At 35.2% G+C, this 13456-nt stretch overlaps 1 protein-coding gene across 1 annotated transcript in view; it reads left to right on the top strand.

Annotated features, from left to right (window-relative positions):
- The first annotated feature begins 4038 nt into the window (after window positions 1-4038).
- Window positions 4039-13456, top strand: part of LOC101027015 (kelch-like protein 1) — a 196804-nt gene continuing 187386 nt past the window's right edge. Inside the window, exon 1 of the mRNA XM_031655882.1 lies at window positions 4039-4602. Within this exon, the coding sequence (XP_031511742.1) occupies window positions 4106-4602 (497 nt within the window). The 5' untranslated portion in view covers window positions 4039-4105. The remainder of the gene's footprint in view (window positions 4603-13456) is intronic.

Genomic DNA, 13456 nt, shown 5'->3' with positions numbered 1-13456 from the left:
GAAGAGGGACCTGAGATAGCATGCTTAACCCCATTGCTATGTGATGCCTGTGCAGCTCCAGGACTCTGCAGAGTTCCGCACCAGCAAGAAGACCTTCACCAGATGCAGTCCCTAGACCTCAGGCTTCTCAGCCTCCATAACTATAATAAATACATTTCTTTTCTTTATAAATTACCCACCTTCAGGTATTCTATTACAAGTAACAGATAATGGACTAAAACAGATCCAAAGCCGATTTTGCTTATTGTTTACATATTTGAGTTGTAGAAACTTTCAGTGTGATATATTTTACACCATGCTTGACTTAATAATTATGCAGAGAGTTTTGTATTTGGGTATTACAGTAAATACTTGAATATTCTACAGATTTTCCGTATCCTGAATAATCTTTTTTGCTTACACACTTTCAGGAAACTATGGCAACCATAAGGATATTCATTTGAAAGACTGATTGATTCGACTGACAGTTCAATTTAATTCAATAGTGTTAGAATAATTAAATAGTTTCTGTCTTTAAAACAAAGTGTGTTTGTTAGGATTGTTAAAAGTGGTCTTTACTATGTCAATGTCTTCTTGCCTATAAGCTTGGTTATCTTAAATCTTAATTTAATTGACTCACAAGTCAATTATTAATTGTGGCTTGTTAAACAATCCTCTTTCGTGAGTTCTTCCAGCAAGCTGCATGTAACCATTTCCTTCGTATTTGTTACTAGTTTGCACTGGACCTAAGTGATCAATCAAAGTTTTTTATTTTTGAATAACAGATAAACAAATTAATTAGTGCAGTATTTTACAAAGTATATTTTTCAAGGAAAAAATCTAAAAAAAATCTAATATGCCAAGTTAAGCCATAATTCCAACCAAATTATTTTCCTTCCTCCTTTCCTCCCTCTTTCTGTCTTTCCCTCTCTCTCAATCTCTCCCTCTTTCTTTTTTCTCCTTCTCTTCTCATCCTTCTCACTTTCCTCTCTTTCTCCCATTTTTAAAAAATTTTATTTTCTCCTTCATTTTCTACATTACTGTAGTACGGTAACAATCAAGTGAAAATAATATAATCATCTTTGTCAATCATTTCAGTTTAACATTACTTCATGAATAGTTTATTTCTTAAATTTGAAATATTTTCATTTGATAATTAAATTGAATTTTATTTAAATATATTTCCAAGAAGAGTGATTTTTTCAAACTTATATATTGCATGCAGATTGACATATATAGAAAGGTACCTATATTTACATAATAGGTTATGGCAGTGCTTTAAACCTACTAAATATTACTACAAGACTAATAAATAGGCATCATTCATTATCTGCTAAATGTGACAATATTTTTAATTCATGTTTCTTTATACCACAGATTAATTTTACATGTCCTTTGGGTTATATAAAATATTGTCCTCTAAACATATAACTTTTAACTGTGGAATATTCTTGTTAGTATTGCAGAGAAAAAGGAACTGCAAAATTAAATTTTAGAATAACAGCAAATAAATTTTATAGTACAGTTTTTGAATGGTGATGGATATTAACTAATGAAAAAATATAGAGAGAGACTTGAATTATTTTACATTATTTTAAATAAATCAAGTGAGATAATCCATGAAGCACTGATTTATATATATATTAATTACATGCACTTCAACTTTCAACATTACTTCTGATGGAAAGTGTCCTCTGTCCTGTTTGTGATGTGTAATTTCATATACTATTTTCTTCCCTAAGGGAAATACTTACTTGATTCCATTGTTGGATAAAAATGATCTGTCACCAACGTTGGCTTTAAAGGGGTTTTGCTTAATAAACGAAAAACAAACAAAAATGACTGAATGCTGAGAGAAAAATCAAGGCACAAGGGATTGCAGTCCAGCTGTTGTGGCATAAATCAATATTTAAAAAGCACTATAGTAATTTTTTTCCACTAAAAATAGGTCTTTTGTGCACTTAATTTCTTATTTTATTAAAGTGTTCAACTTTGTCTAAGGACTCCAAATTTAGCTTTGGTTTCTGGTTATGTTTACAGCTCAACCTTGGGGGTAACTGAGCAGTAGTGTAACTGCACTTCAGTGGTTAATTCCTATGCTCTGTTGGGGGTTACCGAAACTGTGAACTTCATGACTGGACAACAACCATATTCCTGGTTGAGTTAGGGAACACGTTGCATCTCTGGTCCCCTTGTCTTCAACAAAGATTACCAGGTTCTATTTTATTTTTTATTTTTATTTTTATTTTATTTTTATTTTTATTTTATTTTATTTTATTTTATTTTATTTTTTGAGACGGAGTCTCGCTCTGCAGCCCAGGCTGGAGTGCAGTGGCGCACAGTCTCTACTCACTGCAAGCTCTGCCTGCCGGGTTCACGCCATTCTCCTGCCTCAGCCTCCCAAGTAGCTCGGATTACAGGCGCCCGCCACCATGCCCAGCTAATTTTTTTTTTTTTTTTTTTTTTTTTTTTTTTTTTTTTTTGGTAGAGACGGGGTTTCACCATGTTAGCCAGGATGACCAGGTTCTATTTTAATGGCTCATTAAAGGAAAGGTTAAAATATTCCAAGTAGTCATGTCCTGAAAGTGATTGCAATCATCACCATTCTAAATATAGATACGAGGAAAAAACACATCTTCTCCAAACACCCATTTGCAAGATAGTAAGTAGACTTTGGCTATTCTCATTTATTGCCTAAACTCTTCCATGCATAGTATACAATGATCTATGTACTAGAAGGTTATGCCTTGAAATTCTCTTTTATCATTTTATTCCATTCTTGATTTACACTGATAACAGCTTTCACTCCGAGGCTACACACCAAATGCACTGATTTCGCAAACCCCGTCCCCCGTGTTCAGACGTCCATCTTCAAATTTCTACCGTGTGCCTCTGGCCCCAGGGGTGAAGCACTGCCTGGGTGCATTAATAGCAGAATCACAATGTAAGTGTCAGGATGGTGGCATCATCACATTTTGACGCCAGCATCCCTGTTTCTTCTGTGTCTCACTACAGAGAAACTAAGGCTAAAGGTTAAAAGATACGGTTTATTAAATAATTCAAGCCATTAACCTGCAACCTGCAAACTGATGGCAGCCTATTAAGTTTACACTGCCATGATTCATGCGTAGTGTTTACTGATGCAAAAGCATAATGCCTGTTTTCTTTCCTTGTATTGCTACACAGTAATGTAGTGAGGAAGGAGGGTGGAAAAAGGTGACAAGACCCACGCAAGGGGACAATAAGAGCAGCAGTCTCACTTGCATAAAGAAGATTGAAGCCTTCCCTCCCTCCCTCCATCTCTCCGTATAGGCCCCAGTGCACATCTGCGTCACTTATGGGGGAGGAGGAGGCTCTGAGGCAGAGAGAAAATTGTACTGTGAGGACCTTGACAGCTTCACAGGCGGGCTTTTTCTTTTGCCTCCCTATATGCGTTAGAATATCTATTTTTCTCTTTTACGAACTGACTATACAAAACCACCTCTTCTAGCATTGCAGAAAGCAATTGACTTTCTCAGAGCCACCCGGCAGGCTATCAGGGCATCCTCGAAAAGGCCAGGGACAGGGGCGCAGGTGTACCAAGAGAGCTGGCGAGGGGTACGCTTCCTCGAGACTTGGGTCTCTTCTCTCTGCGCTCTCCAGACACTGAACTCTGAGCTGCAAGGACAAGAACGCCACCACCTTCCCTACTAAGGCTCTGCCACAAGCGCATTCCAGAGAGGTGTATCCATCTGCAGCCGCCTCCGGAGCTTCGGAGCGCTCAGACCTCCCTCCCTCACGCATCTCCAGCCTAAGGGTTGTCCCACCTCGCCATAACCAGGGGCTCCCTCGCGGGCATCGAGGATTCTCAGCCTTTGGCGTCCCAGTCCTGCCTCTGCTCCTGCCTGGTGGTGTCCACACGCCCAGGTCCTGTGGACCCAACCGAGGCTGAACCGCGCGGCTTTGCCGTCCGCGCTCCAGCCTTCGTCTGACAGGGCGCGCAGCCCGCCTCGCGTCTTCTGGCTTTAGGGGTGCAGAGGGCGCATCCCGCTTCTTCCTCCGCCCCCGGGCTCCGCTGGCCTCCCCCACCTGCTGACCAGCCTACTCCTGCGTGAGCTGCTAGCCTTTTGGCTTCTGTGCGTAAAGCATGTCAGGCTCTGGGCGAAAAGACTTCGATGTGAAGCACATTCTGCGACTCCGCTGGAAACTCTTCAGCCACCCGTCACCGTCCACCGGCAGCCCGGCGGGGGGAGGCTGCCTGCAACAGGATGGCAGTGGCAGCTTTGAGCATTGGGGACCCAGCCAGAGCCGCCTGCTCAAAAGCCATGAGAGAAGCGGTGTGAGCACTTTCTGGAAGAAACCTTCCTCCTCTTCCTCTTCGTCGTCCTCTCCGTCCTCTTCCTCCTCTTCCTTCAATCCGCTGAATGGCACCCTGCTTCCAGTTGCCACGAGGCTGCAGCAAGGGGCTCCTGGACAGGGCACCCAGCAGCCAGCCAGGACTCTCTTCTATGTGGAATCCCTAGAGGAGGAGGTGGTGCCAGACATGGACTTTCCTGGACCACACGACAAAGGGCTGGTTCTGCAAGAGCTCAAAGTGGAACCAGACAGCTCGAGCCAGGCAACAGGTGAAGGATGTGGACACAGGTACAGTAAGTCCCCATGGGGCTTCCAAGCGTCTTTCAATTTCCACTCATTTCACAGCGTGTGCTCTGTGGTTACTAAGTCTAGAATGTTTCAGGTTGAAAATGTGTGTTAAGAGATGCCTGCCTGGTTTTGATTACTCAAGTTCTAATTTCATTACAAGTTTGCTCATTAATTTCTATTGGTTCAGACACATCATTTTTCTTTTTGGAAGTTTTCAAAGTTATAGCCACCAATTGAACTTACATTCATTTTTGTAAGTCTTCAAATGGAATAGTTCTCATATTCCTGAGATTATGGTGTTCTTCTGTCATATACATTATATCAGTTGTTCCGTTATATGGAGGTGAAAACATCATCAGAATGCATCTCATATATTGGCCTGGTAACTGACTTAGCATATTGTCTAAGGTCCCTGTGGTTTGAATCTATTCCAGGAGTAATGAGGTGGACAAAATGAGGCCACTGGACAGCAACATTATTTTACCTCTCTTTTTGCTCCTGAAATGCAGTCGTCTTATTCTCTGTCCCAACTTCTCTTTTGGTCCTTTTCCTTTGTGTTCACTCTTGCCTTGTTCAGAGTAAGTCTTTGAATTAAACTATTGTGGAGTGCCTTTGCATTTAGCTGTTGTGGTTTGTTGGCTCAGTATTGAAATTGTGTCTCCTTGGTAAGCAGCTCAGTATTTATTTCTAGTTTATTTCTAATATTATGCTTCTTTGTGTAGAGTTCTGCTACTTTAAAGACTTATAGAAAATCCTTCATAGACATAAAACTCCCGAGTTTTACATTTTGAGAGAATTGACTCATTAGTATTCTAAACCACATCATTGCTAGTTTTGGAATATAGTCAGGATATGAAATGATTTGCATTTAGATTCATGTGATATCAGAATACATTATTAAAGAAGAACTACAGGAGAAATATAGAAAAATGATAATGAATATATTAAGACATTTTAATTACTACACAATAACAAATTAGTAACAGAATCATCTTTTTTAAACTTTTGGTTGATTGAATCAGTTTCTTATAAATTTGATTAAGTAGCAAAAAGAATAGATAAAATTATATATGTATAACTTATATGTGTATATATATGTGTGTATGTGTATATATGTGCTCCCTAATTATGCTAACATATGTGGTTATAGATTTAAAAATATCCTTAAATTTTTTCGATTATATGCATTATATATATTTTAGTTTTAATTTCAGAGATTGAACATATTCTAATATTATATTAAGACATGTACTATAATGTAAGATAATTTTAATAAGGGAGAAGTACAATCTGGAATGACCAATTATGTCAATAGTTTTTCTATATATAGGAGACCTAAATATAAGTTTATCTATTATTCCATTAAGTGAAATATTTTATGAAAAATAATTACAACTTTAGGTACTATGAATACTATGAAGTGATTAAATGTTACTAAAAGTTATTTAATATACTAATTACTTATGATTTTATAATTTAAAAAATAAAACGTACTGAAATGTTTATACCCTTTTGTTGTGTAAATATAAACACTTTTTGTGCGGAATTATCCAGAAACATTAACCAATTCACCTTATATATTTAAAAGGAAACTAGGTGAAGTATTTATCAATTACTATTTTATTATAACTGATAGTTGTTAGACTCTAACAGCTCAAGAAGAAATTTATACATTATGTGTGTTTGTAAATTTTTAAATTCCTTGAATAAGCTCCTAGAAATATTAATGTTTCATATTTTCTTAAAGTTTACTTTATACCAAATACATTTAAAAATAAACAAGGCATATTCAGAATTAGTAGTTTATAAAGACTTTCATATAAGTTGGAGTTTTGAAAACATTAATGGAGTAGTGACTTAAGAAATTATAATAAATTAACAAATATAAAACTAGTAACAGAACAAACAGCTTAGGAAAAAAACACCAGACTTAACAAGTTTCTTACTTTTGAAAATACTTTATTATTTTTATTCACAAAGAGTTGTGAGTGATAAGAATTCCTAAATTAACCCACCTACCGACCAAAATCATCTTCAATGTTGGAATCAAATTATCTTATGAGATTTGGCATGTGTAAACTCTTGAAAATCAGGTCCAATTTTATTTTTAGTCTAGTTTCTTACTAGACAAATCAGTTAGCACTGTATGTATTTGATGGATTTATATGTTCCTAAACTTTCATAGAGAATTGGTTCTGTGCTCATGATTGATTGAAAACCACATTAATACAACTAGTAATTCATCATTATCAGTATATAATATTTTAATATGCAATAAAAGTAGGAGTCACTGCCTAGAAGAGACAGCATTTCCAAAGTAAAATACTGAATGGAAATTTTATTATGCTTTAGAAATTTATGCAAAATAATGAGTAATGTGGATTTATTTTTTTTCTGTGATAGCATATCCAGAAAAGCTACATAGTGTTTATGATGATCAGCAACAACATAAACTATATGAACTCTGTATGATAATTTTTATCACTTAGGTCATTATTATATCACCAATGATGTCATTTTTAATAATGAGCATTGTGTTTCATAAATTCTGACATTTTTGCTAAGTTAATACTTACATATAAAACATGAGTTGGCCCTTTCTCTGACCTTGTATTTATTCATTGTATTGATCTTCTCTTTATTCATTTAGTTTCATACTAGTTAGAACATTTAGAACATTGCTTTAGACAAGTATGACTAGCTTAGCTCAGTTGAGTAAACTGGTTAGAACAGCAGATGGAGGACATTTGGGGAAAGTTGCTCACAATCTCAGAATTCTGGAAAGGTCAAATTATCATAGACTTGAAACATAAAGGTAGTGGGAAATATTGTGGTAAACCAATTCAGGGCCAAAACCCAACCTTTTTCTTACCTTACTAAATTAAATGCTCACTACCTGCATTCCACCCTAAATAAATCTCAGTGCTCTACTAACTTGACCACATAAACAATACTTTTTCTATAATAGTTTACTGGCCTATTAATCATTAATTTCTCTACTTCCCTGTCTAAATGATATGATTTCCTGGATATTCAGATAACCATGTATTTTTGTTTTGGATATTTCTGTCCAAGATTCCATATGTAGTAAACTAAAACACCAAAGAGCAATATTTATATTCTTGCATTTTATAGTGATGTGAGTGGGAGAAGACATGTCATGTTTAACTGCTTGCTTTTTTAGATTCTGAATTCTTACAAAGTGCAGTCATTTTATCCCATGGTTTTAGCTACCATCCATAAACTGTCTTTTCAGATTTGCATCTCTAAATCTACCCTTCCTCTCCTGAACTGTAGTCTTACACAGCCACCTCTCTTCTTGACCTCTTTGATGGATGTCATAGGGTCCATTCAAATATAACATGTACAAATTGAGCTTATAGTTCTTATTCTGTCTTGTTCAATTTCCTTCTACTGTATTTCAGAGAATAGCTTTCTACAAATTAGTTTGTGCAAGCCAGAATTCCAGGATCACATTGGTCAATATCTTCTTTCCCCTCAATTTCAATATGCCTCCAGTAATTGCTGCTTTTGCTTAGAAAATCTTCCCTATACATGTCCCACATCTCTTCATAGCTATTCTCTGCACCTAATCTAAGCTACTATCTTCTTTGAACTCTAGTTTTGCAACTTCCATCTCTTATCACCTCCCCTCATTATCTTTGCCTCCTCAAGTCCATCCTCTACACTGAAGTGGATAAAAATTCAGAATGGTGAACTAGTTTTCCACATCCCTCACTCCCTCATTCTGCTTTTTCCCCACCAAAGGATTTTCAACACTCCTTGATCACAGTTTATACTATGGACATCATCTGATTACAATCTTTACCATGGATTACCTGGTTCTGAATGACCTGTCCTTTGTCTGCTATGTAGGCCATTCACTTACCAACCTTCCCCTTACCCTCTGTTTTCCAGACTTAATATCCTTCCCTATAATTTTTCACTGCCTCTGGAACTCACAAAGTTATTTCCCCTCTTTGCATAGAGACTATCCTTTCCTTAACTGCTCCCTTCCTGAGTTCGTCCGTATTCATCACAGAGATGTCATGCATAAATGTGCTGTATCTTTCCCAGGAAAGGAGTTCTTGATCACCCAAACAAATTCATATCCTGTGTTTTCTCTTCTTAGAAATCTCTTCTCTACTTTTTAAAAATTTTCTTATTGAAGCTCGTAACCATATATTAGTATCTGTGTTGATTTTGTCTGTAAGTGAATTTCCAAGTGGAAAGGAGTATGTCTGTTTTACTCATCATTCTACCCCTATCATGGAGCAGGTAGTTACTCAATAAATACTGTCAAATGAATAAATATTTGATATAATCATATTGAGTGGCATTGATTAAGAACTTGCTTTTTGCCAGTTAGCGTGTTGAATATTTATATGCGTAAGTTAAAATTCATACCATCTTATAATCCTGCTACATTTATGTATGTCCCTGGTATAATGATTACATAGATAAGATGACTGAAATATAAAGACGGTAAGTAATTTTCCTAGAATCACAGACTTCTAAGTAACAGGGCGGGACTTTAACCCTTTCTATTTGACTCCAGATACCATATTGGCCATTGTGCTGAATCTTATTTCTCTATGCTTAGACAAACAAACAGAACTAAAGAAAAGAGGCAGCATCTGAGGTTATGGAGAAATAATTTTCTTTTTCCCTTGATGGAGATGATGTTTGAATGTTTAAATAGACTTCTTAAAATGACAGTCATAGGAAAATTCTAGGTAAGTCTCACTCAAAGATGACTTCTTAGTCCAAGTTAGAAAACACTTTATTATTTTGTAAATTATAGTACATTCAGTGTATTTTATGTTATAATTAATAAACAATATGCAAATATAACCTAGAAATGGAAAGAAATAATTATTTTGGAGACCAAATTAGAGCTTTAGGATAGAAAATCTGCTTATGAAGGTTGGAACCATTGATAAAGTATTGTCAGTGAAAGAGAGCTTGCACCATTAAAATCTCATGGAAGTTAGTGGGACATGTACCAGGCACTTGTTTAAAATGATAATCATCTCTGCTTCAGTCAAGGGGAAAACCAACTTTGAAAATGATAAAGGACTATTTTCTCAGGAATGTGGTTCTCAAAATGTACTTTTATGAAATTAAAGTGAAATAATATTCATCTTCTTTACCACTCCAAATTTTAGAGTGAAAAATAATATAATGGAACAATCTTACTACATTTTACTTTTTTTTTTTTTTTTTGCTAATTTATCCTAGGTTTCTGTGTCATATACTTTACTATTATTTAAACCAAAACTAACAAAAATAAGACCTTATTTGAGAAACCTTATTTTATCTATGTTAGGATGAATTTACAAATGCTACATGGTATTCTACCCAGGAGCCCACAATGTCTAGGCACCCCACTCTCTGACCAAGTGTGCTTTAGAGGAACTAAAACGATCACAAAAATTAGAGCTATTCGCCGGGCATTGTGGCTCACGTCTGTAATCCCAGAACTTTGGGAGGCCGACGTGGGTGAATCGTCTGAGGTCAGGAGTTCAAGACCAGCCTGCCCAATATGGTGAAACCCTGTCTCTACTAAAAATACAAAAATTAGCCAGGCGTGGTGGCAGCCACCTGCAATCCTAGCTCCTTGGGAGGCTGAGGCAGGAGAATTGCTTGAACCCTGGAGGTGGATGTTGCAGTGAGCCGAACCCTGGAGGCGGATGTTGCATCACACCACTGCACTCCAGCCTGGGGGACAAGAGTGAGACTTCATCTCAAAAAAAAAAAAAAAAAAAAAAAAAGAAAAAAAAAAAATATATATATCGCTGTTGAGTTGGATTTACAGGTACCCAAAACTCCAGAACTATCTGTGAGAAAGATAGTATAAACCTTGTATAAACTATACTTTATACTATACTGTACTTACATATGAATATAAGTACAAGATGCAGTAGGAATTTTAAATGAAACATGCAAGTTGAAGGACAATATTGTATTTTTTTCTTCTATAAATGTTTAATGAATATTTTGTAAACCATATGATTAGCCTTTCTATGGTACTATTTCAAATTGTTTAGAAAAATAAAGAAAGCCTACATATCTAATCAAAATTGGCATCTGGCTAACATAGAATATAATACTTACCAGATATTTGTGTTTGTTGGTTTCTTTTTACGAGTCTCCAAATATAACTTATGTATCCTCAGATATTATGCTTCTCATGACTACATGTTAAGTCAAATTTTGATTATTTTTGACCAAGAACTCTTATAGAATGTACAGAAAACTGTTATCTGTAGCATATGTTGGAATTAAATCAAGTTTCTGAGCATAAAAATGGGCAGCATTTTAATCAGAGTCTCAATGTCATGACCAATACATCACATTATTGATTTTATTGTACCATCTAAAATAACTTTAGGTATGTTTGTGGTAGTTGTAAAAAACAAATGGTCTGAAATTTACAGATTGATTTAGGTCAAATAAGGATTAGTTTATTTTTCTTCATTTAAGATAGTTATTTAAAACTTTAAAGAAAATATCTGATGAAGATACAGATAATCTGAGCAAAATTAAAGATGGTTTTGAAGATCTTGAAATACAAGTATAGGCAAAAATCCTGTTGTATTAAAAAGGCTAGATGCTAGCTACGTTTGCTGACTTTTCAGGATCTGAAAACAATATAAATGTTAAAGAAAGATCCACAAAGGTCAGCCTCACTAGGGAAAATGATGCACTATGATTGCAGGAGTCCCTGAAAAATAAATTTTGAATGGAGAACCTATGAGGCAGATCATTTTGACCTAAGATCCTGTCACAGAAATGATGTTTTTTGAGAATAATCTGAGAATCTTCAATAATAATGAAAGGTGAAGTCAGTATATATTAATTCTAAATACAATCTTTTCTTATTATTTAGGTAGTTTTGTCACAATTCTGATAAGGTATGATTATTGAAACTCTTTCAGTTCTGTTTCATACTATATTTGTTGGTGATACTGTACCCTGATAGATTCTCTTGCTGTCATTTTTTCTAAGTGTTACATTTGCTCATGTAAACTAGCATTTAATCTTGACTGAAATATGAAGGAATAACTTAAATTATACAATCAGAAAATTGGGATGGTTTATACTACAGGGGAAGGAAAGAATCCAATTATTTTATATTTTTTGAAGAGCTGGATGTCAATATCTCTTTCAAAAAGAAAACATCTGTTTTTGGTTTGTTTGTTTGTTTGTTTGGTAGATTCTAATTACATTAAAATGCACAAAGGTCTCTTCAGGTTAGTATTTCCATCTAACAGAGCTTCAGAAAAAATAGAAAAATAGATTATGAGAGGAAAAGTATTTTTATAATTTTTATATTTAAATTTATGAATATAAAACATTCTGAGATTCACCTTTGAATTCTACTATTTTTGAAAGTAAATATGTAGTCATTTTCAGTTGTAATAAAATTTAAATAAGATTGCTACTTTTTCAGTCACTTTCCCTTTGATATAACATTAATAGTATGTAACTTAATTAAGCAATTATATAAATTTAATAACCAGACATAAGTCTTTTCATGATTCACTGATAATTTATAAACATTTATTTGTGTAATTTACTCTTCAAAAGGCATGACATTTTTGTTTGTTTGTTTTTACTATGTGGTAAACATTGTGATAACCACTAAGAAGTTGTATTTACTTTTTATTTTCGTATTTTTTTCTTTTAAATTTTAATTTTAGTTTTGGGGGTAAATGTGCAGTTTGTTACATGAGTAAATTGTGTGTCACAGGCGTTTGGTGTACATATTATTTCAATACTCAGATAATAAGCCTAGTACTCAATAGGTAGTTTTTTTGATTCTCACTATCCTCTGACCCTCCACCCTCTCAAATAGGCCCCAGTATCTATTGTTCCCATCTTTGGTGTCCATGTGTACTCAGTGTTTAACTCCCAATTGTAAGTGAGAACATGCAGTATTTGGTTTCCTGTTTCTGCATTAATTCACTTAGGATATCGGCCTCCATTTCCATCCATGTTGCTTCAAAAGACATTATTTCATTTTTTTTAAAAGGCTGTGTAGTGTTATATGGTATATATGTACCACATTTTCTTTATCCAGTCCATCATTGACGGGTATCCAGGTTGGTTCCATGTCTTTGCTATTGTGAGTACTACTACAAATAACATATGAGTGCATGTGTCTTTACGGTAGAATGATTTATCTTACTGTGGGTATATACCCAATAATGGGGTTGTTTGGTTGAATGGTAGTTCTATGTTAAGTTCTTTGATAAATTGCCAAACTGCTTTCCACAGTGGTTGAACAAATTTACTTTCCCACGTGTAGTGTAAAAGTGTACCCTTTTCTTTCCAACCTTCCCAACATCTGTTATTTTTTGACATTTTAGTAATAACTATTCTGACTTTTTAACAATAGATATTTTTATTTTTTGTGAATGGAAGGGTGTTCTTGATTTGACTCTCAGCGTGGACATTGTTGGCATATAGGAATGCTAAGCATTTTTGTACATTGTTTCTTTTTATCCTGAAATTTTGCTAAAATTGTTTATCAGATCTAGGAACCTTTGTGCAGAGACTATGGGATTTTCCAGGTATAAAATCATATCATCTGTGAAGAAAGATAGTTTTACTCCTCTTTTCCTATTTGGATGGTTTTTATTTTTTTGTCTTGCCTGATTGCTCTGACTAAGACATCCAGTTCCATGTTGAATAAGAGTGGTGAAAGTTGACTTCCTTGTCTAGTTCTGGTTCCCAAGTGGAACGCTTTTAGCTTTTGCCCATTCAGTATGGTGTTGGCTGTGGGTTCATCATAGCTGTCTCTTATTATTTTGATGTATGTTCCTTTAATGCCTAGTTTGTTAAGGGT

Source organism: Papio anubis, chromosome 15 (assembly GCF_008728515.1).
Source record: "Papio anubis isolate 15944 chromosome 15, Panubis1.0, whole genome shotgun sequence".
In the NCBI taxonomy this organism is placed as follows: Eukaryota; Metazoa; Chordata; class Mammalia; order Primates; family Cercopithecidae; genus Papio; species Papio anubis.
Note: the sequence above shows the minus strand (reverse complement) of the source record. Positions and strands in the feature narration are given on the sequence as shown.